The sequence below is a fragment of the Coregonus clupeaformis genome, chromosome 24, assembly GCF_020615455.1.
Source record: "Coregonus clupeaformis isolate EN_2021a chromosome 24, ASM2061545v1, whole genome shotgun sequence".
NCBI classification, from domain to species: domain Eukaryota; kingdom Metazoa; phylum Chordata; class Actinopteri; order Salmoniformes; family Salmonidae; genus Coregonus; species Coregonus clupeaformis.
Window position 1 is genome coordinate 48,719,372 of NC_059215.1, and position 22,083 is coordinate 48,741,454.

A 22,083-nucleotide genomic window follows, 5' to 3' on the forward strand; every position below is an offset into this window, starting at 1 on the left:
GTCCCAATACTTTTGGTCCTCTAAAATGGGGGGGACTATGTACAGAAAGTGATGTAATTTCTAAACGGTTCACCCAATATGAATGAAAAAAAACCTCACATTAAAGCTGACAGTCTGCACTTCAACCCATTGTTAAATTTCAAACCCAAAGTGCTGGAGTACAGAGACAAAACAACAACAAATGGTCACAGTCCCAATACTTTTGGAGCTCACTGTACGTTTTTCATGATGCCACTGAGGCCCTGAGGCGCATGTCTAAAACTAATTTCCATGTCTTGTTTATAATGCTCTTTCGCGCGCTTTCCGGAACCTGCCTCGCTGCACCGCTTTTCCCTATTTAAACAGTACAGCGTGTTGACTATCCGCCCGGTGTTGAGCGCTACTGGTGCGGTGTCGGGTTTCGTCGATGGGGCCTAGAATATTCACCGGCTTTCCCAGAGCGCCCAACTAGCTGCAGTTACTAATATTACCGGCTGTGTCACAAAATGTCATAGCAGACGTGCGATCATTCTAGAAAGGTGCTTTTAGTATATAAGCCATGGATCTCTCTGTTGACGCATACCTTTTGGAGTAACCACACGACTCAGAAGCAAGACCCAAACAGGGAAAACTACTCAGGACTCATCCGAGATCCTTCAATATCTCAAGAGAAGAACAAGCTGTCAATCATTGTAAGTAAGGTTAATCTATAATGCTACAATGTTGATACTGACAGGCAGTTTTCAGATAATGCCTAAACAGTTGGCTTAGATGGACTAATTATTGATTGTGCCCATGAACAGGGAAAGAAAAATCATGATCTAACGAAAGAATTTCTAATAAAATTTAAAATAAGCAGTTTTGACTAATACATTTGCATTGGTATATTGAAGATATGTAGAATATTCATATCCAATATTAGATTATACACCTCTAGACCATCTCAGTTGAGTGTACATGAGTGAAATATAATTGTCATAATAATAACAGTAAGACATTAATAAAAGACAAAATATTAAATCATGATAATAAAATGTTGTTCTTAATCTTTACCCATGCAGAAACAAACAAAACAAAAATATACACCAAGATGTCTTCAGCAAAGGGAGTATCCATTGGTATTGACCTGGGCACCACATACTCCTGTGTGGGGGTGTTTCAGCATGGCAAGGTGGAGATCATCGCCAACGACCAGGGAAACAGGACCACCCCCAGCTACGTGGCCTTCACCGACACAGAGAGACTCATCGGGGACGCAGCAAAGAACCAGGTAGGTCCCACTTCTGTCTCTGTCTGTCTATAAGTGTTTTTAATAAATGCTATCAAAGTAATAGTCTCTGGGATCAAATGTTGATCATATCTTGTTGATTTTAAATTTTAGTCATTTAGCAGAAGCTCTTATCCAGAGCGACTTACAGTTAGTGAGTGCATACATATTTTTTTTCTTCATACTGGCCCCCCGTGGGAATCGAACCCACAACCCTCTACCCACTGAGCTACACGGGACTTGTTGATGCATGTATTGTTTTGTTTACCCAAAATAACATTGAATTGTAATTAATTTCAATGCAGGTGGCCATGAACCCCACCAACACTGTGTTTGATGCAAAACGCCTGATCGGCAGGAAGTTCGACGACCAGATCGTTCAGTCAGACGTGAAGCTGTGGCCTTTCAAGGTACAGGGTTAGACGCATACAGGGTTAGACGCATACAGGGTTAGACGCATACAGGGTTAGACGCATACAGGGTTAGACACATACAGGGTTAGATACATACAGGGTTAGATACATACATGCAGGTTTACATACATACATGCAGGTTTACATACATACATGCAGGTTTACATACATACATGCAGGTTTACATACATACATGCAGGTTTACATACATACATGCAGGTTTACATACATACATACAGGGTTAGTAACATACAGGGTTAGATACATACATACATACATACATACATACATACATACATACATACATACATACATACATACATACATACATACATGCATACAGGTTTACATACATGCAGGGTTACATACATACATACAGTACCAGTCAAAAGTTTGGACACACCAGGGTTTCTCTTTATTTTTACTATTTTCTACATTGTAGAATAATAGTGAAGACATCAAAACTAATAAATAACACATATGGAATCATGTAGTAACCAAAAAAGCCTTGAAGACAGCTTTGCACACTCTTGGCATTTTCTCAACCAGCTTCATGAGGTAGTCACCTGGAATGCATTTCAATTAACAGGTGTGCCTTCTTAAAAGTTAATTTGTGGAATTTCTTTCCTTAATGCGTTTGAGCCAATCAGTTGTGTTGTGACAAGGTAGGGGGAGGGCGGGTGGTATACAGAAGATAGCCCTATTTGGTAAAAGACCAAGTCCATATTATGGCAAGAACAGCTCAAATAAGCAAAGAGAAACGACAGTCCATCATTACTTTAAGACATAAAGGTCAGTCTATCCGTACATTTTTCATATTCATATGTGTTATTTCATAGTTTTGATGTCTTCACTATTATTCTACAAAGCATAAAATAGTAAAAATAAAGAAAAACCCTTGAATGACTAGGTGTGTCCAGACTTTTGACTGGTACTGTACATACATACATACATACATACATACATACATACATGGTTACATACTGTACATACAGGGTACATACATTAAAATACATTTGAAAAGCTTGAGTATATCAATAGATTACCTTGGTCTTCTCACCCTTCTAGGTGATCAGCGATGGTGGGAAGCCCAAAGTCCAGGTGGAGTACAAGGGAGAGACCAAGGCCTTCTACCCCGAAGAGATCTCCTCAATGGTCCTGGTCAAGATGAAGGAGATCGCTGAGGCCTACCTGGGCCAGAAGGTGTCCAATGCAGTCATCACAGTCCCAGCCTACTTCAACGACTCCCAGAGGCAGGCTACCAAAGACGCTGGGGTGATCTCCGGTCTAAACGTCCTTAGGATCATCAATGAGCCCACGGCGGCGGCTATCGCTTACGGCTTGGATAAGGGAAAGAGGGAGGAGCGCAATGTACTCATCTTTGATCTCGGCGGAGGCACCTTTGACGTCTCAATCTTGACCATCGAGGATGGGATATTCGAGGTGAAGGCCACAGCTGGGGACACTCACCTGGGAGGGGAGGACTTTGACAACCGCCTGGTCAATCACTTTGTGGAGGAGTTCAAGAGGAAGTACAAGAAGGACATCAGCCAGAACAAGAGGGCAGTGAGGAGGCTGAGAACAGCCTGTGAGAGGGCCAAGAGAACCCTCTCTTCCAGTTCCCAGGCCAGCATTGAGATTGACTCCCTCTTTGAAGGCGTCGACTTCTACACCTCCATCACTAGGGCTCGGTTTGAAGAACTCAACTCCGAGCTCTTCAGGGGAACCCTGGACCCTGTGGAAAAAGCCCTGAAAGACGCCAAGATGGACAAGGCTCAGATCCACGAGATCGTCCTGGTTGGTGGCTCCACACGAATCCCTAAGATCCAGAAGCTCCTGCAGGACTTCTTCAACGGAAGGGAACTCAACAAGAGCATCAACCCAGATGAAGCGGTGGCATACGGTGCTGCCGTCCAGGCGGCCATCTTGATGGGCGACACCTCTAAGAATGTCCAGGACCTTCTCCTCCTGGACGTGGCTCCTCTGTCCCTGGGCATCGAGACGGCTGGAGGGGTCATGACCGCCCTGATCAAACGTAACACCACCATCCCCACCAAGCAGACCCAGATCTTCTCCACCTACGCTGACAACCAGCCAGGTGTGCTCATCCAGGTGTACGAGGGAGAGAGAGCCATGACCAAGGACAATAATCTGCTGGGAAAGTTTGAGCTCACGGGTATCCCTCCCGCTCCGAGAGGAGTTCCCCAAGTCGAGGTGACTTTCGACATCGACGCTAACGGCATCCTGAATGTGTCGGCAGTGGATAAAAGTACCGGCAAAGAGAACAAGATCACCATCACCAACGACAAGGGGCGGCTCAGCAAAGAGGACATCGAGAAGATGGTGCAGGATGCCGACAAATACAAAGCTGAGGACGATGCCCAGAGGGAGAAGATAGCAGCCAAGAATGGGTTGGAGTCCTACACGTTCAACATAAAGAGTAGTGTAGAAGAACCAAACCTGGCAGGGAAGATCAGCGAGGATGACAAGAAGAAGGTCGTTGAGAAATGCAACCAAACTATCTCCTGGTTGGAGAACAATCAGATGGCTGAGAAGGAGGAGTTTGAGTACCAGCAGAAGGAGCTGGAGAGAGTGTGTAACCCAATCGTATCCAAGCTCTACCAGGGGGCGGGAGGGGCTCCTCCAATGGGGAGCTGTGGAAGCCAGGCCGGGGGCGGGGCTAGCTCTCAGGGCCCTACCATTGAGGAGGTGGACTAGTCAATCAATAAATCACTAAAAAGAGACCTGTTCATGATAGAACTACTGTTTGTCAACTAGCTTTGCATTCTTAGAACTTTGCATGTACATAGATTTGCAGTCACTGCAAGATCACTTTAGGTTGTTGTGTCAAAACTTCAACCCTAAACGGTATGATCACGTTAGACCAATATTATGAGTGCGCTATTTTTTTGTTATTCATTTGACTTGTTACAATAAAAAAATATGAAAAATAAACTTTTTTAAAGTATTTTCATTAACACTGTCTCATATTCACAGTTAAGGGTATTCTCTGTAACAATGTTACCTTTCAAATTGGTAATACAAAATAACAAATACTATACTCACATTTATAATCAAGTAATAATCAAGTTTATAAACAATGTACAGTACAACAGTACATAATAGTGGTTATCATCATTTTTAATTGCTCACAATATAATTACATTTCTGGTATTATATTGACATTGATATTCAAATCAAACTTAAATGTACATGTTTGGGTAGATGACTCACTCAATGCCCACAGAACAACTATTGACTAAATTCAATTAAAATATATGCAGCCCAAATGGTAGGTGGCTATATAGGGAGTAGGGTTTCATTAATCTATTGTGAACCAATATGGCCACTAGATGGCAATCTTAGGTAACCAAAAACACATTTTTCAAAATGCCACAAATGCTGTCATTTTGAACCTGTTCACCTGTTGGACTAGACTATCTTATGAAATATGAATATGCTAATATTTTCCTAGAAAAGCTCTGAACAAATGTTTAACCACTAAGCACGCTTTGTGAGCTGAATTGAATTGAACTGAATTTGATTTGGGGTTTGTTAAGAAAACATCTTCACAAGATGCACATTCGAAGAGGATGGATGACACATGAACGCATTCATATTTAAAACATGTCTTTCCGTAGTGGTCCTAGCATTCGGACGCAACAGGTAGTGTTAACCGTTATTCTAACCTTAGCCAATTGTTGGTTACAAATTGATAAAGATTACTTGGTGCTGATGAGTTTTGTAAAATCTGTCTCTTAAAATGAAGGAGAAAGCATCGGTAAGAGGAAGAGAGCAATGAAGAACTGTAGAAGCATCGCTTCTGATGACAAGGGGATCCACGTGTTATTGAGAGACGTCTTTATACAAGTGGCCACAGCTCAAAGGACGGATAAGTGCTCCAGTTAACTAAATCATTCTGGTAGATACAATGATGTGGGCTAAACGTGCTTGGCATGGTCTATAGAACACGAGTGAGTCAGCGGTGAGGAAGTGCTATAGTCTGAATGGTACCTGTTGCCTTACAAAGAGCAGTGGCAAAATAAACTATGTTTCATGGGATCTCCCAATAATGTGACTTTGAATTCATATAAATGTGTGTGTGTGTGTGTGTGTGTGTGTGTGTGTGTGTGTGTGTGTGTGAATTCATTGTTTTAGTTATCCTAATTGAGGATCAATATATTTAATGATGGATACCCTGTCTGTCCACAGCCTACATTGTGGCACAAAGATACAGTATTATAATAGACCTGCATGAATCTACAGTCCTAATAGTCCTATTAACGTTTTCAAATGATATCAACGGAAATCATGAGTAGAATTAAAGGTGTGGTATAGAAAATAATAACCTCTCATATAGGCTAAATTAATCATATTATAATTAATTTATCGAGGCTGTTGCGTGCCCCGGTCAGCCTACAGGGTGGGTCGTGTGTTATCTGTCTGACTGGACTATGGTGTGGCTAAGCTGAGGGAGGATACTTCTGGGGCACAGATACTAAACCTTCCCTGAAAAACAACCTCACATCACATCTCATTCGCCTCGAGGAAGACATCATCGCAAATTGATGGAATATTCCAATGCACGCGTCGTGCTCGTTTATTAATTTGGATCATTATGGCGGTCAATTTCCATGTTCAGGAAACTTGTTAGATTTTTGGGGGGTCAGACGGATTTTGTGAATTTTGTGAATTTTCGTATAAGGAATAATACAAGAATAGGTGAGGACCTTGCGTTATTGCTCCAATATTTTAAAAAAAATCGTCTAGAAATAGTGGTTCTTTAAATTGGCGTATTTTGTAGATTCGATGTAGAATACAACACTCCCAATATTCCATAGCCTAACCTGAAACTATCGCTGAAGGTCGCCAAGTATCCGTGACTGAACTGTTGAATCTTTGAAGCCTATTTTCGGCTACAACTTCTGCTTATTTATAGACATTTAGCTATAAATAATTTATATTATTCAACAAATATCTTGACCACAAAAGTCTGCCTAGTCCAGATTTATAGAGATGTTTGAGATTCCAACCATAGATAGAGTCGTTAAGGGAGTTGTATTGTAGCCTATAACAGGTGGTTTTAGTCAAGGGCACTCTGCCTGCCTGCCGCGCGCATTGGACTTGTTGAAGCAACAACCCGTACAGTTGGATAAATCAGTAGTGTTACAACAAGGACTGACATGAGGACAAACTCAACTGTCACCGTGTGATTTTTGATTTTGCTTCAGCGGTATATAATAACGGAATAACAAAACAAACCAACGGAATAACCAACCATCTCCATCTAAATCTATGATCAGCTCGGTGTGTGTTTCGTCTTACCGAGGACGGAAATCAGGCAACAAACCCCAGTCCAAGACATGTCTGAAGGAAGAGATGGCCAGGGGGGAAGAATCGGAAAAAATAATAATCAATGTTGGTGGCACAAGACACGAAACCTACAAGAGCACACTTAGGACCCTACCGGGGACGCGCCTGGCATTGTTAGCCGACCCGCCAGAGCCGGTGAACGACCCAGACACGGACTCCCTCCCACGAACGCCCTCCCAATCCAGACCCATATCTCCATATCCAACTACAAACGAGTTATTTTTCGACCGGCACCCTGGCATATTCGCTTACGTGTTGAACTATTACAGGACTGGCAAGCTTCATTGCCCCGCGGATGTCTGCGGGCCTCTTTTTGAAGAGGAGTTGGCGTTTTGGATGATAGATGAGACCGACGTGGAGCCGTGTTGCTGGATGACATACCGGCAGCACCGGGATGCAGAGGAGGCACTGGACATATTCGAACCACCGGACCCAAATGACACGGACGATGAACTACCCAGACGGTTCGGGATCGATGACTGCCCGGGCAGATCGAGGGGATGCTGCGAAGTTTGGCAACCAAAGATATGGGCTCTCTTTGAGGACCCATACTCATCCAGGGCTGCTAGAGTAAGTTTACATTTCTTTGCATATGAATACTATTGTAATATATAGGATTAGGCTTTCTGTTCATAAACTCCCACAGTTAGTCATTACAATCATGCAATGCAATCAACAGGTGTTCTAGAGCCTGTCATTTTCGCGCGCAATGAGGCGCCGATGCGCCACTGACAACCAACAGGTGTCTGTTCTCTCACTAATACTGCGTGACAACAAACACGACAAGACAGTAGCAGGACAGCATGTGCAAATAGCATCATGGGATGATGATGTTGTGTCGTTAAGTTCAAAGCTATATTATTTTACTGTGGTAGTTATTAGAAGTCTGTGACCCGAATTCAATCTACATTTGTACATTTTAGTCATTTAGCAGACGCTCTTATCCAGAGCGACTTACAGGTGCATACATTTTCATACTGCCCCCCGTGGGAAACGAACCCACAACCCTGGCGTTGCAAGCGCCATGCTCTACCAACTGAGCTACAGGGGACTATTGTGTTATGTTCTATATTAAGGGACACTAAAGTAAATCATTCAAGTCCAATTCTGACCTTGAAGTCTTAGGCCTGGCTATGTTCAAATATGACTGTCTGGCACCCAATTGGTTTACAGTCAATGACTGGTGGTTATCTCTGTCATGAGTGTGTACCATAGGCCTATGTGTGATATGTAATGGTTGTGTCTCATGCCCCTTGTATATGTCTCCTAGAAGTGATTTGATGATAAGAGCCTTTCAAATGAGAACATCACTTCAGGACAATATACCATTTGGTAGCCTATAATATAATAATAATATGCCATTTAGTAGACGCTTTTATCCACAGCGACTTACAGTCAGGTGCGCATACATTTTTACGTATGGGTGGTCCCGGGGATCGAACCCACTACCTTGGCGTTACAAGCGCCATGCTCTACCAATTGAGCTACAGAGGACCACACACACTACTAATTGGGAAAATTGACCTTTGAACAGTTAAATCTCTTTTAATTAATGACAACATGCTATATCACTTATAGCCTATAATACACTGCTCAAAAAAATAAAATAACACATCCTAGATCTGAATGAATGAAATAATCTTATTAAATACTTTTTTCTTTACATAGTTGAATGTGCTGACAACAAAATCACACAAAAATTATCAATGGAAATCAAATTTATCAACCCATGGAGGTCTGGATTTGGAGTCACACTCAAAATTAAAGTGGAAAACCACACTACAGGCTGATCCAACTTTGATGTAATGTCCTTAAAACAAGTCAAAATGAGGCTCAGTAGTGTGTGTGGCCTCCACGTGCCTGTATGACCTCCCTACAACGCCTGGGCATGCTTCTGATGAGGTGGCGGATGGTCTCCTGAGGGATCTCCTCCCAGACCTGGACTAAAGCATCCGCCAACTCCTGGACAGTCTGTGGTGCAACGTGGCGTTGGTGGATGGAGCGAGACATGATGTCCCAGATGTGCTCAATTGGATTCAGGTCTGGGGAACGGGCGGGCCAGTCCATAGCATCAATGCCTTCCTCTTGTAGGAACTGCTGACACACTCCAGCCACATGAGGTCTAGCATTGTCTTGCATTAGGGGGAACCCAGGGCTAACCGCACCAGCACATGATCTCACAAGGGGTCTGAGGATCTCATCTCGGTACCTAATGGCAGTCAGGCTACCTCTGGCGAGCACATGGAGGGCTGTGCGGCCCCCCAAAGAAATGCCACCCCACACCATGACTGACCCACCGCCAAACCGGTCATGCTGGAGGATGTTGCAGCCAGCAGAACGTTCTCCACGGCGTCTCCAGACTCTGTCACGTCTGTCACGTGCTCAGTGTGAACCTGCTTTCATCTGTGAAGAGCACAGGGCGCCAGTGGCGAATTTGCCAATCTTGGTATTCTCTGGCAAATGCCAAACGTCCTGCACGGTGTTGGGCTGTAAGCCCAACCCCCACCTGTGGACGTCGGGCCCTCATACCACCCTCATGGAGTCTGTTTCTGACCGTTTGAGCAGACACATGCACATTTGTGGCCTGCTGGAGGTCATTTTGCAGGGCTCTGTCAGTGCTCCTCCTGCTCCTCCTTGCACAAAGGCGGAGGTAGCAGTCCTGCTGCTGGGTTGTTGCCCTCCTACGGCCTCCTCCACGTCTCCTGATGTACTGGCCTGTCTCCTGGTAGCGCCTCCATGCTCTGGACACTACGCTGACAGACACAGCAAACCTTCTTGCCACAGCTCGCATTGATGTGCCATCCTGGATGAGCTGCACTACCTGAGCCACTTGTGTGGGTTGTAGACTCCGTCTCATGCTACCCGCCAGCATTCAAAAAGTGACCAAAACATCAGCCAGGAAGCATAGGAACTGAGAAGTGGTCTGTGGTCACCATCTGCAAAACCAGTCCTTTATTGGGGGTGTCTTGCTAATTGCCTATAATTTCCACCTGTTGTCTATTCCATTTGCACAACAGCATGTGAAATATATTGTCAATCAGTGTTGCTTCCTACGTGGACAGTTTGATTTCACAGAAGTGTGATTGACTTGGAGTTACATTGTGTTGTTTAAGTGTTCCCTTTATTTTTTTGAGCAGTGTAGATTATTTGGTAGCTTATAATTAAGATAATTGACCTTTGATTAATTATCATATAAATCTATTTATCTAATTAAATAAATATAATCTATCTATTTATATAAATCTAGCTATGACCATAATACAAACCATAAAAGGTGGACCAGGTGGTGTTTTGTGCGTATTTCATCAGTGTAATAGTTCATGTTAATCTTTCCTGCCAGTTGAGATGATCTTCGATTTCCAGCTAAATATTTCCCAGAGGACATTGCATTATGAGGCAGTGTGAGAGTTTAACAGCTAATGGCTAGTATCTAGCAGCTAATGGTATCTCAACAAAGGCTTAGAAAGAGAGAGAGAGACAGAGACAGAGAGAGAGAGAGAGAGAGAGATGGACAGAGAGAGAGAGAGCTGGACAGAGAGAGAGAGAGAGAGAGAGAGAGCTGGACAGAGAGAGAGAGAAAGAGAGAGAGGGATGGAGAGAGAGAAATTATTGAGGCTAATGTGAAGGCAGGTACCAAGTTACATTATACACTATACCAGCAGCTGCCTCTTAAATGGGAGGCAAGGCCAGGTTGCTGTATGCATTGTGATCAAGTGCATTTATCATTTGATGGACCTGTGATTGCATTGCGTTCAAGGAGAATGCCCTACTAGCCATAGGCTTTCTATCATGTCTATTGACAGTTCTAAAGATTTATGTTAACTGTGCAATGTTGCCTTCAATGCCTTGGTGGAAAGGACAGTTTGCTTTTAAAGATGCCACACAAGTCTTCTCTTCTCTATAAAGAAACATGATATTTTCCATTCATACACCAGTCAAAAGTTTGGACACACCTACTCATTCAAGGGTTTTTCTTTATTTGTACAATGTTTTACATTGTAGAATAATAGTGAAGACATCAAAACTATGAAATAACACATATGGGATCATGTAGTAACTAAAAAAGTGTTAAACAAATCAAAATATATCTTATATTTGAGATTCTTCAAATAGCCACACTTTGCCTTGATGACAGCTTTGCACACTCTTGGCGTTCTCTCAACCAGCTTCATGAGGTAGTCACCTGGAATGCATTTCAATTAACAGATGTGCCTTCTTAAAAGTTAATTTGTGGAATTTCTTTCCACATTAATGCATTTGAGCCAATCAGTTGTGTTGTGACAAGGTAGGGGGAGTATACAGAAGATAGCCCTAATTGGTAAAAGACCAAGTCCATATTATGGCAAGAACAGCTCAAATAAGCAAAGAAAAACAACAGTCCATCATTACTTTAAGACATGAAGGTCAGTCAATACGGAACATTTCAAGAACTTTGAAAGTTTCTTCAAGTGCAGTCGCAAAAACCATCAAGCGCTATAATGAAACTGGCTCTCGTGAGAACCACCACAGCAATGGAATACCCAGAGTTACCTCTGCTGCAGAGGATACGTTCATTAGAGTTACCAGCCTCAGAAATTGCAGCCCAAATAAATGCTTCACAGAGTTCAAGTAACAGACACATCTCAACATCAACTGTTCAGAGGGGACTGTGTGAATCAGGCCTTCATGATCTACCTTTTGGGAGGTTTATAACAACGTGTTGTTCAGTATAATGGAGAACATAGTCAAATGGTTATTTTCCCCAACAATGTTTTACTCACTGACTCCATCCCACTTCTGACACCAATGTAGCGATCAGATGGGTCTGCCAGCCCATAGGCAAATGTAATAACCACTGCTCCAATAGGGTTAACCTGCTTGGGGGAACATACCCAGGCAGGGGGTTGTTACAATATTTATGCATGCTTACTGTGAACATGTGTACGTTATTAAAATATGACCCACAACATATAGGAGGACTCCCATTACCTTTATAGCCGTTATATTCGCAGAGAGCTCCTTGGTCTGTGGCTCAACCCCACCCAGAAAATGTGATTCTAGCCTGGTCCCAGATCTGTTTTTGCGGTACAGCCAACTCCTATGGTCGTTAATGTGATGTTAAAGAGCAGATAGAGGCGAAGCAAATCCGATCCATCATCACAGGACAGACAGGAGCAATACATCTACCTCTTCAACACCAGAGCATAGGGATAGTAGCATACTGCATAGAATACAATGTTATCTTTACCATCTCTGACTGGGCGTGGAGACAGTAGCATAGAATACAATGTTACCTTTACCATCTCTGACTGAGCAGAGAGACAGTAGAATAGCATACAATGTTACCTCTACCATCTCTGACTGGGCGTGGAGACAGTAACATAGAATACAATGTTACCTTTACCATCTCTGACTGAGCAGAGAGACAGTAGAATAGCATACAATGTTACCTTTACCATCTCTGACTGAGCAGAGAGACAGTAGAATAGCATACAATCTTTACCATCTCTGACTGAGCAGAGAGACAGTAGAATAGCATACAATCTTTACCATCTCTGACTGAGCAGAGAGACAGTAGAATAGCATACAATGTTACCTTTACCATCTCTAACTGAGCAGAGAGACAGTAGAATAGCATACAATCTTTACCATCTCTGACTGAGCAGAGAGACAGTAGAATAGCATACAATGTTACCTTTACCATCTCTGACTGAGCAGAGATACAGTAGAATAGCATACAATCTTTACCATCTCTGACTGAGCAGAGAGACAGTAGAATAGCATACAATTTTTACCATCTCTGACTGAGCAGAGAGACAGTAGAATAGCATACAATCTTTACCATCTCTGACTGAGCGTGGAGACAGTAACAATCTTTACCATCTCTGACTGAGCGTGGAGACAGTAACAATCTTTACCATCTCTGATTGGATGATGGGTGCAGAAAGTGCTAGGCAGATGTTGTTGCCTTCAGCCACAAAGCTGGAATTAGATGATTTCTACCCCCCGGTCCTAACCTTAACCATTAACATAAAAACATAATATATGACCCTGGCCTGGATCAGTAGTCATGTGCAACCAGGGGACATTGGCTGGCAGACCTGCGAACCTAGTGGTGAACTATGGTAATGCAGGGGACATTGGCTGACAGACCTGCGAACCTAGTGGGGAACAATGGTAATGCAGGGGACATTGGCTGGCAGACCTGCGAACGTAGTGGTGAACAATGGTAATGCAGGGGACATTGGCTGGCAGACCTGCGAACCTAGTGGTGAACAATGGTAATGCAGGGGACATTGGCTGGCAGACCTGCAAACCTAGTGGTGAACAATGGTATAGCATACATTGCCAGAAAGCCATGTCCTGCTTTGAAAGCCATAATAAAGTAGATACTTACAGTGTTCAAATAAAACTATTTATGACAGCAACTTTAGGTTTCAACTTTCTCTACCAACTCACCTCCCAGACTTTACCAACTCTTCTTCTGGGACCACCCAACTAGCAGGGTATTGGAGACTGGGTGATGAGGAAATAGTTGAGATAGGGAAGCACTCCTATCTTTATAGTTAATCTTTATAGTATAGGACAGAGGTGATAGACCACCAGAGCTAGCATTATTTGGTCCTCTGTAGCTCAGCTGGTAGAGTGGGTTCGACCTCCGGGACCACCCATACACAAAAAAAAACCCCCACAGAGACAGGAAGGAACAAAGTGGTTGCCTCGAGGCAGGCTGGAGAGAGGAATGAATTTATTGCCACAGTAACAAAAATACAATTTAAAGGTTGGACCGTTTGGGCAAATTAGAAATTAGAATGCAGACAGTGACAATGAGGACAATTGTGGCATCAATGGTAGCCTGAAATTGCATCCCAGCTGTTGTTGAGCTAACTATCGGGCTGAGAGGTACAAACAGAGCCATAGATCTGGCAGTGGGAAATAACCTGTTGCTATAGAGACTGAGAGTTTGTAATGTTCTGTGTTGTTTTTCTATCGCTGTTCGCACCTGGAATGGGATTTTTTTGTATAATATTATGATTGTTAGTAGCATCAATATTGTTAGTAGCATCAGTACAATCTAACTGTCAATAACAAAATAGCTGGCATTTAAGCACTTATTCTTGAGTGTTCACGAAGTGCAAAGAAGAAGTGATTTTAAATGAATCAATGATTGAATGCTTGTTGACTGAAGCTCTCCTTATTCAATAGTGTTCTAGGGTGATCCCGTCACGCTGATGTGGTGGATTGATTATTCCTCCGCCTCAAATCAGAAATAACAGACAGACACACACTGACATGCACACACGCATACATGCAGGCACGCACACGCACACGGACACCGACACACACACACACCGACACACACACACACACACACACACACACACACACACACACACACACACACACACACACACACACACACACACACACACACACACACACACACACACACACACACACACACACACACACACACACACACAGACAGACAGACCCCTCTCTGAGCCTGGCTCTCACCACACTGTTTGACACCCCTCTCTGAGCCTGGCTCTCACCACACTGTTTGACACCTCTCTCTGAGCCTGGCTCTCACCACACTGTTTGACACCCTCTCTAAGCCTGGCTCTCACCACACTGTTTGACACCCCTCTCTGAGCCTGACTCTCACCACACTGTTTGACACCCCTCTCTGAGCCTGGCTCTCACCACACTGTTTGACACCCCCTCTCTGAGCCTGACTCTCACCACACTGTTTGACACCTCTCTCTGAGCCTGGCTCTCACCACACTGTTTGACACCCCCTCTCTGAGCCTGGCTCTCACCACACTGTTTGACACCCCTCTCTGAGCCTGGCTCTCACCACACTGTTTGACACCTCTCTCTGAGCCTGGCTCTCACCACACTGTTTGACACCCCTCTCTGAGCCTGGCTCTCACCACACTGTTTGACACCCCTCTCTGAGCCTGGCTCTCACCACACTGTTTGACACCTCTCTCTGAGCCTGGCTCTCACCACACTGTTTGACACCCCTTTCTGAGCCTGGCTCTCACCACACTGTTTGACACATCTCTCTGAGCCTGGCTCTCACCACACTGTTTGACACCCCTCTCTGAACCTGGCTCTCACCACACTGTTTGACACCTCTCTCTGAGCCTGGCTCTCATCACACTGTTTGACACCCCTCTCTGAGCCTGGCTCTCACCACACTGTTTGACACCCCTCTCTGAGCCTGGCTCTCACCACACTGTTTGACACCTCTCTCTGAGCCTGGCTCTCACCACACTGTTTGACACCCTCTCTGAGCCTGGCTCTCACCACACTGTTTGACACCCCTCTCTGAGCCAGGCTCTCACCACACTGTTTGACACCTCTCTCTGAGCCTGGCTCTCACCACACTGTTTGACACCTCTCTCTGAGCCTGGCTCTCACCACACTGTTTGACACCCCTCTCTGAGCCTGGCTCTCACCACACTGTTTGACACCCCTCTCTGAGCCTGGCTCTCACCACACTGTTTGACACCCCTCTCTGAGCCTGGCTCTCACCACACAGTTTGACACCCCTCTCTGAGCCTGGCTCTCACCACAGTGTTCTCTTTGACACCCCTCTCTACTACTTCTCTGTTCATTTCTTTTCATTAATCCATTATTGATCCTTTATCAATCTATTTTGACAGGTAGACCTCCTCCGATAATCAATTATCACAATCGAAACAAAAAAAACACGTTACACAAATATATGAATGAACCAAATGAGGGACTGGATCTCCATCAATGTATTTCTCTCATTTAATCTAAGCCTATTATCCCCCCTTCCTGTTATATTAACACAGGTTCCAGATCAGTGCCTCCCCTAAAAAGGCGATTAACATCAGGTGTGAGTGAATATATTTGCTGTTTAATTCTACTGTGGGCTATGCTGTTTGTACACTGTCTGGAAGACAGCAAGGGCCCCTTGCTGTGAAATCATTAGACGCATCAGAGGAGCAGGAAATAATCAAGTCTAAGAGTGTGTGTGTGTGTGTGTGTGTGTGTGTGTGTGTGTGTGTGTGTGTGTGTGCGTGAAAGACAGTCAAGGCTATAATTACCCACAGTAAAAGCAAAATAGCTCAGGCAAAAAAAGCCTTCCAACAGGTAAAAATATAAAATATGACCTTTTCATTCAAGACAGGATAAATCAAATCAAATTGTATTTGTCACATGCGCCGAATACAACAGGTGTAGACCTTACAGTGAAATGCTTACTTACAAGCCCTTAACCAACAATGCAGTTTTAAGAAAAAGAAGTGTTTAATAAAAAATAGATAAGTAAAAATAAAAAAAGAAGAACAGTTAAAAATTATTAAAGAGCAGCAGTAAAATATAATAGCAGTAGGGAGGCTATATACAGGGGGTACGGGTACAGAGTCAATGTGAAATAACAGTAGGGAGGCTATATACAGGGGGGTACCGGTACGGAGTCAATGTGAAATAACAGTAGGGAGGCTATATACAGGGGGTACCGGTACAGAGTCAATGTGAAATAACAGTAGGGAGGCTATATACAGGGGGGTACCGGTACAGAGTCAATGTGAAATAACAGTAGGGAGGCTATATACAGGGGTACCGGTACAGAGTCAATGTGAAATAACAGTAGGGAGGCTATATACAGGGGGTACCGGTACAGAGTCAATGGGAAATAACAGTAGGGAGGCTATATACAGGGGGTACCGGTACAGAGTCAATGTGAAATAACAGTAGGGAGGCTATATACAGGGGGTACCGGTACAGAGTCAATGTGAAATAACAGTAGGGAGGCTATATACAGGGGGTACCGGTACAGAGTCAATGTGAAATAACAGTAGGGAGGCTATATACAGGGGGTACCAGTACAGAGTCAATGTGAAATAACAGTAGCGAGGCTATATACAGGGGGTACCGGTACAGAGTCAATGTGAAATAACAGTAGGGAGGCTATATACAGGGGGTACCAGTACAGAGTCAATGTGAAATAACAGTAGGGAGGCTATATACAGGGGGGTACCGGTACAGAGTCAATTTGCGGGGGCACCGGTTAGTCGAGGTAATTGAGGTAATATGTACATGTAGGTAGAGTTATTAAAGTGACTATGCATAGATAATAAACAGAGAGTAGCAGCAGCGTTAAAAGAGGGGGTGGGGGACAATGCAAATAGTCCGGGTAGCCATGTCAGGCTTTTGGATGTCTCAGAGTTATTTGACTTTAAAGCCACAATTCTGAGTCTGTGTTTTAGCCCAATTGCATTCCTGCCACTTGATTTGGTATAAAGCTGAGAGATGGGGCTGGGAAACTGTAACCACTCTCAAATTCATAGACAGATCTATGGAAGCAAAGACTGGCAGTCCATGATATCCACATGTCATTATCAGGATCAATATTTTGAAACTATACTACTAGTGATAGTATTTGTTTACAGTGACTGAAATTACAAAAAAACAAGCAGTTGTCCTAAACTCATCATATTCTTCAGGAGTCGATGGGTAGGCCTATAGATCATTAACTGGCCTATAGATCATTAACTGGCCTATAGATCATTAACTGGCCTATAGATCATTAACTGGCCTATAGATCATTAACTGGCCTATATATCATTAACTGATTAACTGGCCTATATATCATTAACTGATTAACTGGCCTATAGATCATTAACTGATTAACTGGCCTATATATCATTAACTGGCCTATATATCATTAACTGGCCTATATATCATTAACTGGCCTATAGATCATTAACTGGCCTATATAGCATTAACTGATTAACTGGCCTATATATCATTAACTGATTAACTGGCCTATATATCATTAACTGATTAACTGGCCTATAGATCATTAACTGATTAACTGGCCTATATATCATTAACTGATTAACTGGCCTATAGATCATTAACTGGCCTATATAGCATTAACTGATTAACTGGCCTATATATCATTAACTGGCCTATATATCATTAACTGGCCTATATATCATTAACTGGCCTATATCATTAACTGATTAACTGGCCTATATATCATTAACTGATTAACTGGCCTATATATCATTAACTGATTAACTGGCCTATAGATCATTAACTGATTAACTGGCCTATAGATCATTAACTGATTAACTGGCCTATAGATCATTAACTGATTAACTGGCCTATAGATCATTAACTGATTAACTGGCCTATATATCATTAACTGATTAACTGGCCTATATATCATTAACTGATTAACTGGCCTATAGATCATTAACTGATTAACTGGCCTATAGATCATTAACTGATTAACTGGCCTATAGATCATTAACTGATTAACTGGCCTATATATCATTAACTGATTAACTGGCCTATAGATCATTAACTGATTAACTGGCCTATAGATCATTAACTGATTAACTGGCCTATATATCATTAACTGATTAACTGGCCTATAGATCATTAACTGATTAACTGGCCTATATATCATTAATTGATTAACTGGCCTATATATCATTAACTGATTAACTGGCCTATAGATCATTAACTGATTAACTGGCCTATAGATCATTAACTGATTAACTGGCCTATAGATCATTAACTGATTAACTGGCCTATATATCATTAACTGATTAACTGGCCTATAGATCATTAACTGATTAACTGGCCTATAGATCATTAACTGATTAACTGGCCTATATATCATTAACTGATTAACTGGCCTATAGATCATTAACTGATTAACTGGCCTATATATCATTAATTGATTAACTGGCCTATATATCATTAACTGATTAACTGGCCTATATATCATTAATTGATTAACTGGCCTATATATCATTAACTGATTAACTGGCCTATATATCATTAACTGATTAACTGGCCTATATATCATTAATTGATTAACTGGCCTATATATCATTAACTCATTAACTGGCCTATATATCATTAACTGATTAACTGGCCTATATATCATTAACTGATTAACTGGCCTATATATCATTAATTGATTAACTGGCCTATATATCATTAACTGATTAACTGGCCTATATATATTAACTGATTAACTGGCCTATAGTTCATTAACTGATTAACTGGCCTATAGATCATTAACTGATTAACTGGCCTATATATCATTAACTGATTAACTGGCCTATATATCATTAACTGATTAACTGGCCTATAGATCATTAACTGATTAACTGGCCTATATATCATTAACTGATTAACTGGCCTATAGATCGTTAACTGATTAACTGGCCTATAGATCATTAACTGATTAACTGGCCTATATATCATTAACTGATTAACTGACCGATATATCATTAACTGATTAACTGGCCTATAGATCATTAACTGATTAAGTGGCCATATATCATTAACTGATTAACTGGCCTATTTATCATTAACTGGGTTAACTGGCCTATATATCATTAACTGATTAACTGGGCTATAGATCATTAACTGATTAACTAGCCTATATATCATTAACTGATTAACTGGCCTATATATCATTAACTGATTAACTGGCCTATATATCATTAACTGGGCCTATATCATTAACTGATTAACTGGCCTATATATCATTAACTGATTAACTGGCCTATATATCATTAACTGATTAACTGGCCTATATATCATTAACTGATTAACTGGCCTATAGATCATTAACTGATTAACTGGCCTATTTATCATTAACTGATTAACTAGCCTATATATCATTAACTGATTAACTGGCCTATATATCATTAACTGATTAACTGGCCTATATATCATTAACTGATTAACTGGCCTATATATCATTAACTGAGTAACTGGCCTATAGATCATTAACTGATTAACTGGCCTATAGATCATTAACTGATTAACTGGCCTATAGATCATTAACTGGCCTATATGTCATTAACTGATTAACTGGGCTATAGATCATTAACTGATTAACTAGCCTATATATCATTAACTGATTAACTGGCCTATATATCATTAACTGATTAACTGGCCTATATATCATTAACTGGCCTATATATCATTAACTGATTAACTGGCCTATATATCATTAACTGATTAACTGGCCTATATATCATTAACTGATTAACTGGCCTATAGATCATTAACTGATTAACTGGCCTATTTATCATTAACTGATTAACTAGCCTATATATCATTAACTGATTAACTGGCCTATATATCATTAACTGATTAACTGGCCTATATATCATTAACTGATTAACTGGCCTATATATCATTAACTGATTAACTGGCCTATAGATCATTAACTGATTAACTGGCCTATAGATCATTAACTGATTAACTGGCCTATAGATCATTAACTGATTAACTGGCCTATAGATCATTAACTGATTAACTGGCCTATAGATCATTAACTGATTAACTGGCCTATATATCATTAACTGATTAACTGGCCTATATATCATTAACTGATTAACTGGCCTATAGATCATTAACTGATTAACTGGCCTATATATCATTAACTGATTAACTGGCCTGTATATCATTAACTGATTAACTGGCCTATATATCATTAACTGATTAACTGGCCTATATATCATTAACTGATTAACTGGCCTATAGATCATTAACTCATTAACTGGCCTATAGATCATTAACTGATTAACTGGCCTATATATCATTAACTGATTAACTGGCCTATATATCATTAACTGATTAACTGGCCTATATATCATTAACTGATTAACTGGCCTATAGATCATTAACTGATTAACTGGCCTATAGATCATTAACTGATTAACTGGCCTATAGATCATTAACTGATTAACTGGCCTATAGTTCATTAACTGATTAACTGGCCTATAGATCATTAACTGATTAACTGGCCTATATATCATTAACTGATTAACTGGCCTATATATCATTAACTGATTAACTGGCCTATATATCATTAACTGATTAACTGGCCTATAGATCATTAACTAGCCTATATATCATTAACTGATTAACTGGCCTATATATCATTAACTGATTAACTGGCCTATATATCATTAACTGATTAACTGGCCTATAGATCATTAACTGATTAACTGGCCTATATATCATTAACTGATTAACTGGCCTATATATCATTAACTGATTAACTGGCCTATATATCATTAACTGATTAACTGGCCTATAGATCATTCATTGATTAACTGGCCTATAGATAATTCATTGAAATAACCTTTGAACAGCGGGGAATATCCCAGATTGACGAGCAGGGAATATCCCAGATTGAACAGCGGGGAATATCCCAGATTGAACAGCAGGGAATACCCCAGATTGAACAGCAGGGAATATCCCAGATTGAACAGCAGGGAATATCCCAGATTGAACAGCAGGGAATACCCCAGATTGAACAGCAGGGAATATCCCAGATTGAACAGCAGGGAATATCCCAGATTGAACAGCAGGGAATATCCCAGATTGAACAGCGGGGAATATCCCAGATTGAACAGCAGGGAATATCCCAGATTGAACAGCAGGGAATATCCCAGATTGAACAGCGGGGAATATCCCAGATTGGAAGCGCGGGAATACCCCCAGATTGAACAGCAGGGAATATCCCAGATTGAACAGCAGGGAATATTCCAGATTGAACAGCAGGGAATATCCCAGATTGAACAGCAGGGAATATCCCAGATTGAACAGCAGGGAATATCCCAGATTGAACAGCAGGGAATATCCTAGATTGAACAGCAGGGAATATCCCAGATTGAACAGCAGGGAATATCCCAGATTGAACAGCGGGGAATATCCCAGATTGAACAGCAGGGAATATCCCAGATTGAACAGCAGGGAATATCCCAGATTGAACAGCAGGGAATATCCCAGATTGAACAGCGGGGAATATCCCAGATTGAACAGCAGGGAATATCCCAGATTGAACAGCAGGGAATATCCCAGATTGAACAGCGGGGAATATCCCAGATTGAAGCGCGGGGAATACCCCAGATTGAACAGCAGGGAATATCCCAGATTGAACAGCAGGGAATATTCCAGATTGAACAGCAGGGAATATCCCAGATTGAACAGCAGGGAATATCCCAGATTGAACAGCAGGGAATATCCCAGATTGAACAGCAGGGA

General features: G+C 41.8%; 2 protein-coding genes across 2 annotated transcripts in view; both read left to right on the plus strand.

Moving 5' to 3' along the window:
- The first annotated feature begins 250 nt into the window (after nucleotides 1–250).
- On the plus strand, nucleotides 251–4,588 carry LOC121537714 (heat shock 70 kDa protein). The gene is made up of 4 exons (XM_041845316.1): nucleotides 251–671; nucleotides 1,041–1,249; nucleotides 1,552–1,656; nucleotides 2,728–4,588. The coding sequence occupies exons 2-4, from the start codon at nucleotides 1,070–1,072 to the stop codon at nucleotides 4,375–4,377; spliced, it is 1,935 nt and encodes a 644-aa protein (XP_041701250.1). The 5' UTR covers nucleotides 251–671; nucleotides 1,041–1,069; the 3' UTR covers nucleotides 4,378–4,588.
- Nucleotides 4,589–6,132: 1,544 nt separating this feature from the next.
- LOC121537713 (potassium voltage-gated channel subfamily C member 1) overlaps nucleotides 6,133–22,083 on the plus strand; it is a 59,978-nt gene continuing 44,027 nt past the window's right edge. The window contains exon 1 of the mRNA XM_041845315.2: nucleotides 6,133–7,602. Within this exon, the coding sequence (XP_041701249.1) occupies nucleotides 6,955–7,602 (648 nt within the window). The 5' untranslated portion in view covers nucleotides 6,133–6,954. The remainder of the gene's footprint in view (nucleotides 7,603–22,083) is intronic.